The sequence below is a fragment of the Astatotilapia calliptera genome, chromosome 13, assembly GCF_900246225.1.
Source record: "Astatotilapia calliptera chromosome 13, fAstCal1.2, whole genome shotgun sequence".
NCBI lineage: Eukaryota > Metazoa > Chordata > Actinopteri > Cichliformes > Cichlidae > Astatotilapia > Astatotilapia calliptera.
In genome coordinates, this window is record NC_039314.1 from 24,031,478 (window position 1) to 24,045,029 (window position 13,552).

Sequence of the window (13,552 nt, forward strand, 5' to 3'; positions counted from 1 at the left end):
TGGGGATGGTGGGTGGGAGGGAGCTCAACCCCCCCTGGGGTAGATGTTAGAACAAATTTGAGGGGTGTCATATTACACGGCTTGTGACAAGAGGCCGAGGGGAGGTGAATGATGAATTTACTTAATGAATTAATCTGCGGACCAGTAATGGCTCCGCTAACAACATTAGTCATCCTTCTTACATCTCTGTGTTGCGATTCTTCCCTCATCTCTTCCTGTTACACAATCATTTTATCCACTCCTCCGACAGCCGTTTCCCCTCAGATATCAGCTTCTGTTTCCCATGGTTAGGTACATTTAACAAACTGAAAACTACCAATTAATAAAGTCTTTCGATTTCTTGATAAATACTCAAACTTTACATTGTTTTTAATGTGTTTATAAACACACCTTTCAATCTGGAATAGCCTTAAATTAACACAGACACCAACACCAGGCTGATGAAGCTTCTGATTCAATACACAGATGCAAAATTGCAGTGTTTAAATAGACATTTAAATGGAAATGTATTGGGAAAGACAGCTGTTGGTATTTGTAGCCTGGAGTGCTCATAACAATGGGGAAATGGGGAGGAGTGTGTATGGGGGGGGGGGGGGTTGATGACAAGCAGCTGTGTTAGCAAGTGAATGGTGTAATTACTGGCCAAACCTCTGTCATTAACCTGCATTGTGGAGTGCCACCACATCGGTTACCATAAGAAAGCCTTGATTAATTGACTGTAACGATGAAATTCAATTATGTTATTGGGCTGGAGTTTTTAAATGAAATAATAATCAATTATATAATGGAGGGAAAAAATAAACATCTTTAGCCAAAATGTGCATTGAAGGATTATCATTGAGAACAGGTGAAAGCCAGTAAGTAAAGTAAGAGATAGCTGAAAGACTGTGGATTAAACTCTGACAAGAGAAATCCCCCCCCACAAAAGAAGTCAACAACAACAACAAAACAAATCAGTAATTTATTACTCAAATTTAACAATTTAATTAAAAAAATCATCTATTTTCACTTTATCTGGTTGTGTGGATCACTGTGCTGCTAAAAAGACTATTTTTCTGTCCTCTGTGTAGCTGTGGATGTTCGCATGTGTGTGTAATTTCGACACTCGCTTGTCTGTGACGACGTGTTTGGCAGCTTGCAGCGTGCTTTGGACCGGCTGCTGCATGGGGTCTCAGGCGAAGAGGCAGCTGATGAAAGCGTTGGCGGGATGCTCCAATAAAGAGCAGATTATCATAAGCGGCCATTGTCCACCTCCGAATTCTCTCCAACAACCGCCCCCCGCCCCGGCCTCCTCATCTTCACTTACTCACCCTGTGGCTGAAAATGTTAATCGGCGCCATCACTGGCAGGAAACACAGATGGGCTGCCCGGCCCAGTGAACACAACTTTACCTAGTTCTGAGTAACCGTTATAACGAAAGAAAATATAGCTAAATGACACAGGATGATTTCTGCTCCAGTTTGGAAACAAATTTAACTTGCACGTCTCTGTACTAAGAAGCCACCCCCCCTCGACTCCAATCCCCTCCTTCCTCCCACCCTCCCGGTGACTCCATCCACCCGGCTCGTTTTATCTGAAGATTCTCAGACAATGCCTAGAGGATCCCATTCCCTAATCTTCCTAAAAATCCCCCTTTCATCCCCACTGTTAAAGAATGTATGAAAGGCTGACACCGAGCTGGAGAAAAGCAGGAGGGGAGGGGAGAGAAAGGAGGAGAAGAAGAAGGAGCAGCGCACATCTGGGAGTGAGGGTGGTGTTACTGCGCTGGACTGTGAGGGTGGAGGGCGGGAGGAGGACAGGAGCTCCACGCTGGTCGCTTGTGCTCAGTCCTTGCAAGTTGAGTAATTAAATTGTTTTGCTGCTCAAACATTCAAATGGCCGAGGAGATTAAGGGCATGGGCGGGAAAGGGAGTCTGTGTGTGTGTGTGTGTGTGTGTGTGTGTGGGGGGGGGGTGTTAATCTGTGTTCTGACCCAGTTGAACCTTAGAGTCACACACACACACACACACACACACACACACACACACACACACACACACACACACACCAACAAGAAGAAAAAAAAAAAAAGCTCAAATCCTTTGTTTTGTTCCCTCAAAGGCAAGAAAAAGGCAATGGGGTTTTAAAGGAGTGATCCCTAGATTTCTTTTCTTGCCCCATAGGGAAGAACGGTGCATTTGCTCCTGAAGTGAATTCAAGATGACCACAAACACATTCCACCGTGGTCTAATACAAAACCATTCGATTGAAAGCGAGTGCTCTTTTCGTAACCCTGACAACAACAACAACAACAAGAAAAAGACCACGGGCTTTGAAAAGAAGGGAGCGCATCTTCTCTTGGCTGTGTCTATCTCAGTTGCCACGAGCTTAGCTTACGAACAGAGTCTGTGATTATGGATAAACAATAGTGGCAATCGTTCTGTGTTCAACTATCTCAATCAGAATTCACACAGTGGACAAGCTTTCAGCATAGCCTGTGTTTATTTTGGGAGGCTCAGGAGGAGAGGTGAATGTGGAAAATGTCTATCTAAGAATGAAAAAAAAAAGCAATCACAGGAAAACGTGAAAAGCAGCACCTGAAAAACAAAGTGACCGCTGATTAAAGCCAACACTAAACCCTCTCCTCTCCCTCCATCTTTCAGTGTGTGAACTGTAGAGGGTATTATACTCTAAACACTTTTTCTTCTCTCAGTGCTGAAAGATTAGACTGGTTATCCCATTAAAGTTGGTAAAATGCCATTCTTGTGTCTTTAAGCTCTCGTATAGGAGGTCAAGATGAGTCTGCCTGCGCTTACAAGGCGGGCACGGATGTAATCTGCCCAAAGTTACAATAATTAATGTTAAGCTTCTTCAGCAATACGTTTGTGAAAGAACCGGTCCTGATAATATACTTAAAGCTGCACATGCTGTTTGTGTTGCCACGACAAGAAAAGGCAGAGCTTGACGTGCACGCGTACTTGCGAGAGTCCCTCTGCCACTCACGTAGCTCAGCTTAAATCTTTAGTCAAACTATAAGCTGATGCTGCCACAATGCTGGATTAGGTCGACAGGCATGGGAAAGAGAGTGAGAAGGCGGCTCACTTGATGCTAAAGAAATATAAACTACACATGCAGCTACAACAGCATCTGTGGGATGACAAGCAAAAGGACACGTCGCTTAAAAAGGAGAAATTAATCTGAAATGCAATCATTGGTAAATTCCAACTAAAGATTATTTCTTTAACAGGGTGGCATTCATACTTTTAAGAGGCTGAAATCTGATTTACAAGTAGATGAAAAAGCTTTTGAAACAATACAGATGGATGAATAAAACTTGGACAAACGGGATTCAGAGCCACAGGTTGACATTTAAGCAGCTGCAATCCTCCACACAATCACACGGCAAGTCAAAGCGGCCAGCAGCCTTTTCCGATGTGACGGCATTGACAGTCCGTGCTGTCCCTTCCTCAGATACCGAGGGGGATACTGCATGTGTAAAGTACATTAAGCTCTTGCTGGAATCCTTCCTTGTGCCATTCTCCTCTCGTCGACTCTCAGACACAAAGGCAGATTAAAGGAGCGCACGCCATAAAAACCCTGTGTCAATCTTATCGGCTTGGAGTGCAATTTTTAAATGTATGTTAATCTGGGGGAGCTAAAACTCATTCTCTCCTCTCTCTGCTTGTTTATCTCTTATCAAATGCGCAGTAGGTGAGGGGCAGCTTTGCGGCGCAGCTAAGTGCCATTATTTGGATAATTGCATCCATTGTTGCTGGTTATATAGCTATTTGAAATGGGAGGTGTGTGTAAATAGGTGCAGGGGCCAGGTAGGGGGTGGCTGAGATATATTCAAAAAGAGGCCAGGGGATTTTCTGCGAAGGCTACATGATGCATTTGAATGCTTCTTCACACCTAAAGCTGAATTTTCAATAAGCAGTGTTTGATATGTTTTTGTCTGTGCAACAATAGCTTCAGAAAACAACAAAGCCAAGGTCAGGAGCGTTACATGCACCAGAAGAAACACACTAACAATGAATGGTATCTTCACAGAAATTAAACACGTACAATGAAACCATCACAAACCGAAGCTTTTCAGTGTGTTCCAGCTCTTTTGCATTTCTAAGGTGGTCAGATACCCTAACAAAAGTTAAATGACACAGACAGCCATGCATAAATCATAAATAATGAATATGCTTCAGTTCAAATAGAAATCAATAAACTCCAATAAATATTTGGTCTACTGCAGGAGGTGAAACGTTCTCCTAATGTTGCATGTGTGAAGGACAGTACTCCCAGTGGTGCAAGAATAACAAGTTCATTAGTCGAGGGGGGGTGCCGCAGGAATTCAAATTCCCCCCCGACCCGGGCCCGGCCTCTGATTGGCTGGCTGCGTCGGCATGGCGAGACTCATTAGAGCCCAGCAGTAATTAAGAGTTGTTAGAAAGTGAATTCTCCAACCGCAGATTAGAAAATTAAACTATTTACTGATTACATATTAATAGAAGACAACAATGGCGCTTGCCATAAGCTTGGAAGGCAACCAAGGAATAAATCTGTGTACTTAATTACCATAAACAATGGGGGCATAGAAATGGAGTTTTATGCACACTCCCTCCTGTAATGTGTCTGATATCAGAAGACACTTGACAATTCTTGTTCAATTATCTCTATTATTTAATGTGCTGTGAACTGCCTCTGAGTAAATAAATTAACCACCCCAATTACTTTGGATTCATCTGGGGAGGGCCGCTGCGTAATAGAAAATGCAGGAGAAAGCTGCATTGTGCCCAAACCTAGGGGAGGAGGGGAGGTGTGTGGAAAAGAAGGGAGCATTTCTTTTTTTTTGGAGGGGGGGAAGGCTGACTGGAGAAACTGAGATTCACAGGGATAAAAAAGGAATAGAGAAAATGTAAAGACACCCAGAGTGAGAACGTCTATCAAAAACACATGATAAGATAGGTCTTTTAATTTTTAGGTAACCAAATTCCTGGTGGAAAAGAAGAACAAACTCTTTACAGACAGAAAAAGAGAATCTCGAAAATAAAAGGGGAGAGAGAATGACAAAGCAAAAGCATGTGATATCAAAGAAAGGCATACTGTGGACCAGCAGAGCACAGAGGATGTTCCCAGGCTTTCTGCTGCTGGAGCAGAGAGATGAACAATCAGTCATGGGTCAGTCGGTCTGTCTGTTCACATCTGCCCGTCACTCCTGCAGCGCTCAGCGTTACCAGAGCACCACTGCACACTGAGCTCACCCAAACTTACCTTGAGAGGTCTGAATCATATGATCAGATTCACTGCTCTGATTACTCTGCACATCCCCGCTCAAAGAGTCTACTGAGAGTCTGAACTAACTGCTTGCCAGTCTGCGTATAAGCTACGCACATATGCATTATTTAACTGATGGTTAACTCTGAGTCAATCAAGTCTATTTGTGCACGGCTTCAGACCATATTCTAAGCTAAAGCTCTCCTGTCCTATAAACAGTAGCTTGGGGGGGGGGGGGGGGGGGGGGGGGTAGGTTCACGGCAGCTTTTTCACCACAGACTGCCTATCACAACAAAAACGCAGCTTTGGCACTGCAATGGGAAAAGAAGAAGTTGTAATAGGAAACAATGATCAGAGAGCGTTTTCAGAATGTCCAACTCTCCTTCTCTGCCATCACGGAGTCTTTCTGCTCCTCCATCTCTAGCCTGACTGCACATAAGGTTATAAAAATGGGAAGGTGACACCAAAGCATAGCGTCAGTGCTATTTATCAGCATGACAGCAACGATCACAACAATGATCACAATGATGTCAGTGTTGGGTTTAGGTTGTTTATTTTTGAGGTAAAAAATTCACATACCCAAGGAGTGAAGTTATGTGCTAATGCTAAGGTTGATTAGCAAGCTACATCCAAAAACTGTACAGGTGCAGTGCACAGGCACACATCTGATGATTAGTGCTAACAAACCGACAAACAAAATCCTAGAAATCAGGCAAAAATGTCTCGGAACACACAGCAAGCCATATTATTATTCAGATTGTACCAATGAAATGCTTCAAAAGGCATCAGCAGCACAAACATAGTGGTGAGGACCAGTACAGGGACTTCAGTTAGCAGAGGTACAGCTGCCTGCGTCGGGACACCAGTCAATCAAAGCAGTCCCTACAGGTATCCCCACACAGTAAAAACACATTTTACCAGTCTGTTTTTACCTTACAACATAAAGCACCTTGAGGCAACCCTTGTGGTAACTTACACTGAGCTGAACTGAATTTTAACATGGGAGTCTGCTGTTTTCTTTCAGCCACAGGGTTTGTTTTTACACATGAAACACATGAAATTTCGAAAGAATTGGGTTGGAATATTTTCAACAAATTTATCAGACAGCAGGAAACAGTCTGATTCAACACACTCCTAACTGGAATAATAGTTTTGGAGTAGGAGCTGCAACATGTCTGCAAGTCCCAAAAAGTTTTAGGCTGCAGTACAAGTCTGAAAACTACTCATCTTTGTGATGATCCGTCAGTGCACCTCTTCTTCTGCGTTCTGACCCGAGTTGCCCTTCTGTTAAAAATCTTCATTTGTGTAGTTTGTCTAATCTTTTGCTGAGATCACAACTGAACTTAAGCTCAATTAAAACACTGAAAGACTGTGGCGAAGCTTGGCTGCTGGCTCACATCTCTTCATGTTCCATAAACATCATTTTACTCTGGATTAGGATATCTGAAATTAAAGCTGACAGTGGAGTGTGTGTATGAGGTTTTTATTTCTTTGTGTTTTTGTTTTGTTTTTTGAAAAAAAGAGTTCTGAAGGTGATGACAGCTTCACTCGGAGAAGAGTAGTGTTGGTTATTTGTGAAGCAGAGTGTTATCAAAAAAGAAGGCTACCTGCTCAGTCGACTTCCTTCACCAAAATTTTAGTTTTTAACAGCAGATCACGAGTGTGCCAAATCAGCACCACAACGTCACAAAACAAGGTTGTTAAATTAAAGTAGAGATGCCTGTCGGAGAACGGAGGCAGATTTCAGAACCAGTTATTAGGAGAAACACGAGACAAAATAATTTGACCAATAAACACACCGGTGTGCATACACTGAGTGTGCTCATTTAACAACTACCTGCAATGAATAAAACACTTTGGTGGACACTCTCCCTAACATGGTTGCGAAGGAAAAAGGTGTCCCACCCATTATGAGCAAGTTATGACTAATAAATTTTCTCCTAAGCAAGTCCACACTGGGTAAAAATTAAAGGATGGCTACCTGCCAAAGTAAGGCTGGCAAAGCAAATGATATTTAAACCAAAAATATTAGCGTTTGGTTAGTAGCTACTAAAAAGTCTTTCTATGATCCCTACTAAAGCACCAGTCAGATGTGACGGATCAATAGTAGATATACTGCTTACAGCCAAACAGGCACAACTTCTGATATTCTGGGTCCTGAGAAAAAAAAATCTCTCTCATCTCTGACAGCATATAGAAAGGTGACCTGAGTTGCTGAAGTGATAAAGGTTACTTTAGTGACCACCTGTCATGGGTGAGTTTCAGCCTGAAGACTCCAGACTTTGCCCAAAGGTTCAATCCATAACCTATCGGATGAGTGCTGCAAAATGAGATATGAAAACAGAAATACACTTTCAGGAAGTGAGAAACTTTCCCTCATTTGATGCGACATATTGCCAGTGTTGTACGGATCTGCCTTACATAATGACTACTTCATCATGAATATATAAATATCCTAACACATCTTTGATCAGCGACCAAATGTGACGCTTAAAAGTCAGTTTTATAGTAAATAAAACGTACCATATCACCTTTATATATCCTGATAGTGTATTGACTTGTGGAGACCACATTTTTTCGATTTCATTCCACACTCATGTTAGGAGGAGATGAAAAGCGACCAAGGTGAATTTCTCTTCGTGATATCCTTTTATTATTTTGTCCTCGCCTTCCTGTCGTCGCCCTCTTCCTTTTCTAGTGAATCACATTTTCAGGAGGGGACCGCGGGTATATATATTTATATAAAGAAAAATCTTTATGGCTGAAGGTGTTTGAAAGTAAATAACCTGGCGTCTTGCTGGCTAGTTGCCGCTTTAACAGTGGGTGAAGAAGGAGGAGGGGAAAAACCCCCCCCCCAAAAAACCAGCCCTTCAGATTGACACAATGGCATGCGCTCCGACAGAGGGAGAGGGCACAGAGGCAGGGAGGGAGGCGAAAAGGAGGAAAACGACAACAACAAACAGAGGAGAGATATCCACCATATCAGGATCCAAATGGGATGGGGAAGGTGAGCGCAAATCCCACCGCCCCAGTTTCCTTTCTAAAAACCCCTTCTTCTATCCTCCCCTGTGTTGCCTTTTTAGGATTTCGGGGGCTAAATCCACCAAGTTAGACGCTGATATATCAGAAAGAGCATGAGAGCTGCTTCTAAATTACTACAGCAAATACTGTACCTACACTCTCACAACATTCACAGACATCAAAATTTTACACTTCTTGGAACCATTTCCCCCCCCAGCAGCATTCTTGGGTGAGGAATGGGATGGTTTAGTATCACAAATAGGATGCTATTCTCCAATTTCAGTTAGGGACTCGACGGAGCCAAGGCCCCTCTTTTGGCTCAGCACACTGTCTCATGTCTTAACAAGGCTTTACCCCCAGCCAAATCTTAAATAAAAACCTTCCGAATCCGGCTCTGTACGCCAAACCAGATTGCTTTTTTTTGCGCTTTTTTTCGCGGGTGTGTAAGCATTTGTGTGTGTCTGTCGTGGATTTGTGAACTGTGTCAGTGCTCATGTTGTGTTACCTCATGTTTTTTTTTTTGCCATTTCTTTGCCTCTCCCTCTCTCCTCCCTTTAACTCACCCCCGTCTTTCCTTATACAGCATATCAATGAAGGCCAGATATGTACTAGGGGAAGGAGGGTGTATGTGTGTAGCCGTGCATGGCTGAGCGCACTGTTCAATAGTGTGGATGCTGGCTGGCTGGCTGGGGCCGCGGCTGGCAAACGGCTGCAGCGGAGACTTCGGCTGGGGCTCCGCTATCGCACCCAGTTATCGTTTCCCCCATGAAGGGCTCCCTTATCACCCCAGCCCAGAGAGGTCTCCCTTCTTCTCCCATCCCCGAGACACACTCCCCCACCTCCTCCCTCCCCACCCACCCTTCCCCTCCCTTCTCCACCTCCTCCTCATCCCTCACCCCCCACCCATCCCCTCCTTTCATATACACCCAGCGCTCCGTCGTGCAACATTCAACCAAGAGGGAGGGTGACGAAGGAGGGAGGGCGATCAGGGAGGGGGGGGCTTCAAAGATTCTCTCTCACACAAACACACACACACCCTGGGCGTACATGGATGTGTGTTTGCGTGTGTACGCTCAATTTGCCAAAACAGTTTTTCCAGTGTAATTGGGCTTGGGGTACCTGTGTCCATGAGATAGCGCAGCCTCTTCTCCACGCGAGCTGCTCGGGCGTCTATGTGCCTCTGCTCGCTCTCCAGTGCAGACAGCTCCCCAACCACATACTGACTGGTGTCTTTGAACGCCTTCTGTCAACCGAGAGAGAGAGAGGGAGATAGAGACAGAGACAGAGAGAGAAAGAGAGACAGAAAGAGAATAGTTAGAGGAAGGAAGTATAGCTATATTAGACAAAGAGCTTTAATCCACATTTGTGAGTTCTACATCTACAAACCCACTTTATAGCCTTTTATTAACCACATTCCACTGTATTATTTTATTTTAACACTAAACACTTTGAAGTTTTCTTCAGTAAACATTAGTTATGTATATTAGGTGTGCTAATCATAAAATAAGCCAACTTATTCTACTTTGATAATAAAGCACATTGAAAAAATTCAGAATAAGGCCACAAAATTTCTTTCTCTAAACTTATTGCTTATCAGTTTATTTATGTGTGGTCCATTAAATATCCTGTTTTTTTTTGGGTTTTTTTTTTGGGGGGGGGGGGGGGGGGGGGACCTGATAAGCTACATCTTAACAACACTCATCTTAACAATGTCAATGAAGAGTTAACAAGGAAACAGAAAACAGGCACTCACTCATCACTAAACGTCTTGCTCACTTCTTAAAGAGTGCCAGTATTTTGTTCGCTTTTCATGCAACAATTTATCAGCCAGTGTTGGCCCTGTTGACATCAGCAGATTTGCAAACAAGATGGGGCTTTCCCAAAATCAGTAGCAGGCATTAATCTGTAGATAGTTAACACTACTGCATCACAGCAACAGAGCTCCACTCTACCAGCTGGCTAAGGCCTTTCTGTGTGGAGGTTGCATGTTCTCCTTGTGTCTGTGTGTGTTCTTTCCAGGCACTCTAGCTTCCTCCCACACACCACAGACATGGATGTTAGGCTAACTGCTGATTCTAAAATGGCCATAGGGTGAGGTGGACTGTGAGCACGAAGAACCGTATGCTTTAGCCCTGTGACAGACTGGCAACCTGCTCAGGTTGTACCCTGCTTCAGCCCAATGACTGGGATAGGCTCCAGTTCACAAAAGTTCTGAAGATATGTTATGTATTTATGTTTTGCTCACACTAAATGCTCATTAACCACACGTTAAGAGAAAATCTCCAAAATCCAGATTATAGTACTGTGATCAAAGATTCTATCACTGTATCATTGGTTATTTTAACACTAAACTAAACACTGAGCTTTTCCTAATAACTGTTTGTTATGTTATTGATTTGAATTTAAATACTGGACGATATAAGTGTGTAAGCCTGGTGTAATGTACGATGAGGTCAGTTATTTTCATAAACAAGATTAAGTAGTTATCCTGAGTTATCCTATGAGCATCAGTGGGGGGCAGAGGCTTTGTTAAACTTCCAAAACTGTGCAAGTCATTAAAACCACCATTTAGCCTTCAGCACTTTGAAGTCAATGTACTTTTGCTTTAGGATGTCTGCATATCCAGTTTATTTACTCCACACTAAATAAACTGGTTAAGATGATTATTTTTTCGATTCAGCTTTCTTCAAGCTCACGACTTCTAATACACAGAGCAACATCAGCCACTCTACACACACACACCTCGCTCTATAACCAGACACTTAATACACACTCCATTTCTGACCTCTCTTCACCTCTGTCTCCAGGCTGTTTGCTATTCTTCAGAGAAACTCCTCTGAGTGAGGAAAAAATGTTTATTCAAATTCACTACTGAGGATGCATCCGAAAAAATATCTCTATTTTACTGCTGATGCACTTCATTTTTCTTAATGGGAAGTAGAACTAGAGAGCAGGAGAGAAAGTTTTTTTCTTTTTTCCATTCCACCCAGGCCAGCACTTTTTCCTCTACTCCTTCCAGCATGCGAGTGTGTGCATCTGTGCGGCTCTGCACACGTGTGATTGTGCAAGTGTGTGTGTGTGTGTGTGTGTGTGCTGATTCCCAACAGCCTTTCCCCCCTCCTCTTCTGTGCGCGCTCTCGCTCTATCACCATATTTTTCCTTGGCAAATCAATTTTACACATGATCAGCCCACTCCCCTTGCCGCGCTCGGCCCAGCCGTAATTAAGAGGAGGGAAATTACCATATATATTATATTAATGCAAACATCATTCAGCAGGTAATTCTTGGCTGATCGGGATAATGGAAAGGTTGAACACCCATTAACCCTGGGGCCCAGGCGCTGGGAGGAGGGTGCTGTGTGTGCGTTTGTGTGTCTATGTGGATGGGACTGGGGTGGAGGGTGCAGGGTCGAGGGTAGGAGAGGGCTGCTTGGGAAGAGATTCACCCCGTGGTCTCTGGTGGCACGCACACACATACGCACACACATAATAACATTCTTATAAACACATTCTTTGTGCACACTGCCTGGAATACAGTGTGAAATGTGTGCGAACACTTGAAGGACGTGAAGGCACACTTCTGTGCAAAGACAGAGCTGATATCTACCATTGTTATAATTAAAATGGCAGCCTAATAAATCAATACTTAGATGTGTGTGAGTTAAAGAGACGACAGTAGTGTGTGTGTGAGGGTATAGGAGTGGACAAGGTTAAAGTGGGGAGGCAACTTAAACTAGTAAGGTGACATACAGGAAATGGGGGGGGGGGGGGGGGGGGGGGGGGCAATCAACCACTTCACATCTGACCCCCAAGGTCTTTCTTTTCTGGAGAAAGACCTGTGCTACTATCACACTCACACACTAGTTTGTTGTTGCAAATGGGACAAAACTGTATACACTACAGAAAATATGAACAAACCTCCTCTTCAAACGGTCTGCGAACATCAACCTCTATGGGTGAACCTCTGTCCTCCTCAGCCTTCTTCTGATCCTCAGGAACAGACTTCTGTCTTTTCATCTCTGGAACAATGAAGTTACATACACTAACAGGTGAGAAATCCACCTAATGTCATTTCAGTCTTTATATTTTTAGCTTTACATGAGTCACTGGTCAAAATAATCCAGTGATCCAGTATTTGTGGGTTTACAAAAAAAACAACAACACAGCTACATGGATCTTCATGATTGGTGTGAACACATCATGACAGGTGTATGTAACCTGCTTAGAAAAGCCTCAAATCTTCCTCTTAGTCAGTCATTTGAGCTGAATTGAGTATTATCTGTATTACATATTATATTGTATATAGTAGTCATCTTACTTTCTTTATACTTTCTTTCTATACTTTCTTTATAAGATATTTTCTGACATTTTACAGATGACTCAGTTACATTATGCATCAAAATATCTTATAGTTACTGAGAAACCCCCACAGCTATAAACAAGCCTGCTTTCGAACGTTACTCTGAACAAGTGAATCCTTGTAGTCTTTTGAGGAGTCGAGTTACTGCTCCTCAAAATGTCTGTGGACGTCCTCAACAGTTAATTGCTGTGTGTGAATCAAGTGTCTCCGTATGCAAACATACCTCCTTGGGTAAACAGTGCATACATTGTGTTTGTGTGCTTGTGTGCTTGTGCTGTAACGTTCCCCCACCTGGTCTGCTCTCCACATACTGGCTGAAGGACTTGAGCTGTGTTTTCCTGACTGCAGAGTCCTTGTTGAAGACAACTGGGTTTCGCAACCTCTCCGTGGCTCTGCGCAGCCTCTCAGCTCTCAACTCCTCTGCATTATTCTGTCAGACACCGGGAAAGTCAGCGTTTAGCTTGGTCAAGTATTGCCTACTGACTCAGGAAGACAAAGACCATCAACGGTTGTTTCTATTTCTTAATTTGCAGTTCATGGCATCGCCAAACAAGGTAAACAAAGGGACATATTTTCGGTCAAAACTGCTTCAACACACAAATCATGCAATTAATAAAGCTAACCGTGAAGTAAGGAAAGAAATGCAATCATAGCCTAGTGAGCTGATGATTTTATTTACAAGGCAAGACATGTGGAGAGATGGATAACCCAACTGACAAACACATGCGGCTCAAAGAGACGCGCAAAGAGAGTTCAGACTGCAATAACAGCTGGTGCACAAAAGCTAAAACAAACCAAAAGCACACATAGAAACAGAGCTGATTGTTTAATTTTAAATTACAGGCAATGGCAGCAATTAGTCTGCTGCCTCTTCAAATCTCGTCTATTATTCTGTCAGACTCTACCAGTCACTTAGATATGCTCT

The 13,552-nt window shown here is 43.2% G+C and overlaps 1 protein-coding gene across 4 annotated transcripts in view; it reads right to left on the reverse strand.

Moving 5' to 3' along the window:
- ehbp1 (EH domain binding protein 1) overlaps window positions 1-13,552 on the reverse strand; it is a 163,738-nt gene that overhangs the window by 24,755 nt on the left and 125,431 nt on the right. For all 4 annotated transcript variants that reach the window (XM_026190107.1, XM_026190108.1, XM_026190110.1 and 1 more), the window contains 3 exons: window positions 12,919-13,057; window positions 12,186-12,286; window positions 9,388-9,511 (listed from right to left, as the gene is read on the reverse strand). In XM_026190107.1, coding sequence (XP_026045892.1) covers window positions 9,388-9,511; window positions 12,186-12,286; window positions 12,919-13,057 — 364 coding nt within the window. The remainder of the gene's footprint in view (window positions 1-9,387; window positions 9,512-12,185; window positions 12,287-12,918; window positions 13,058-13,552) is intronic.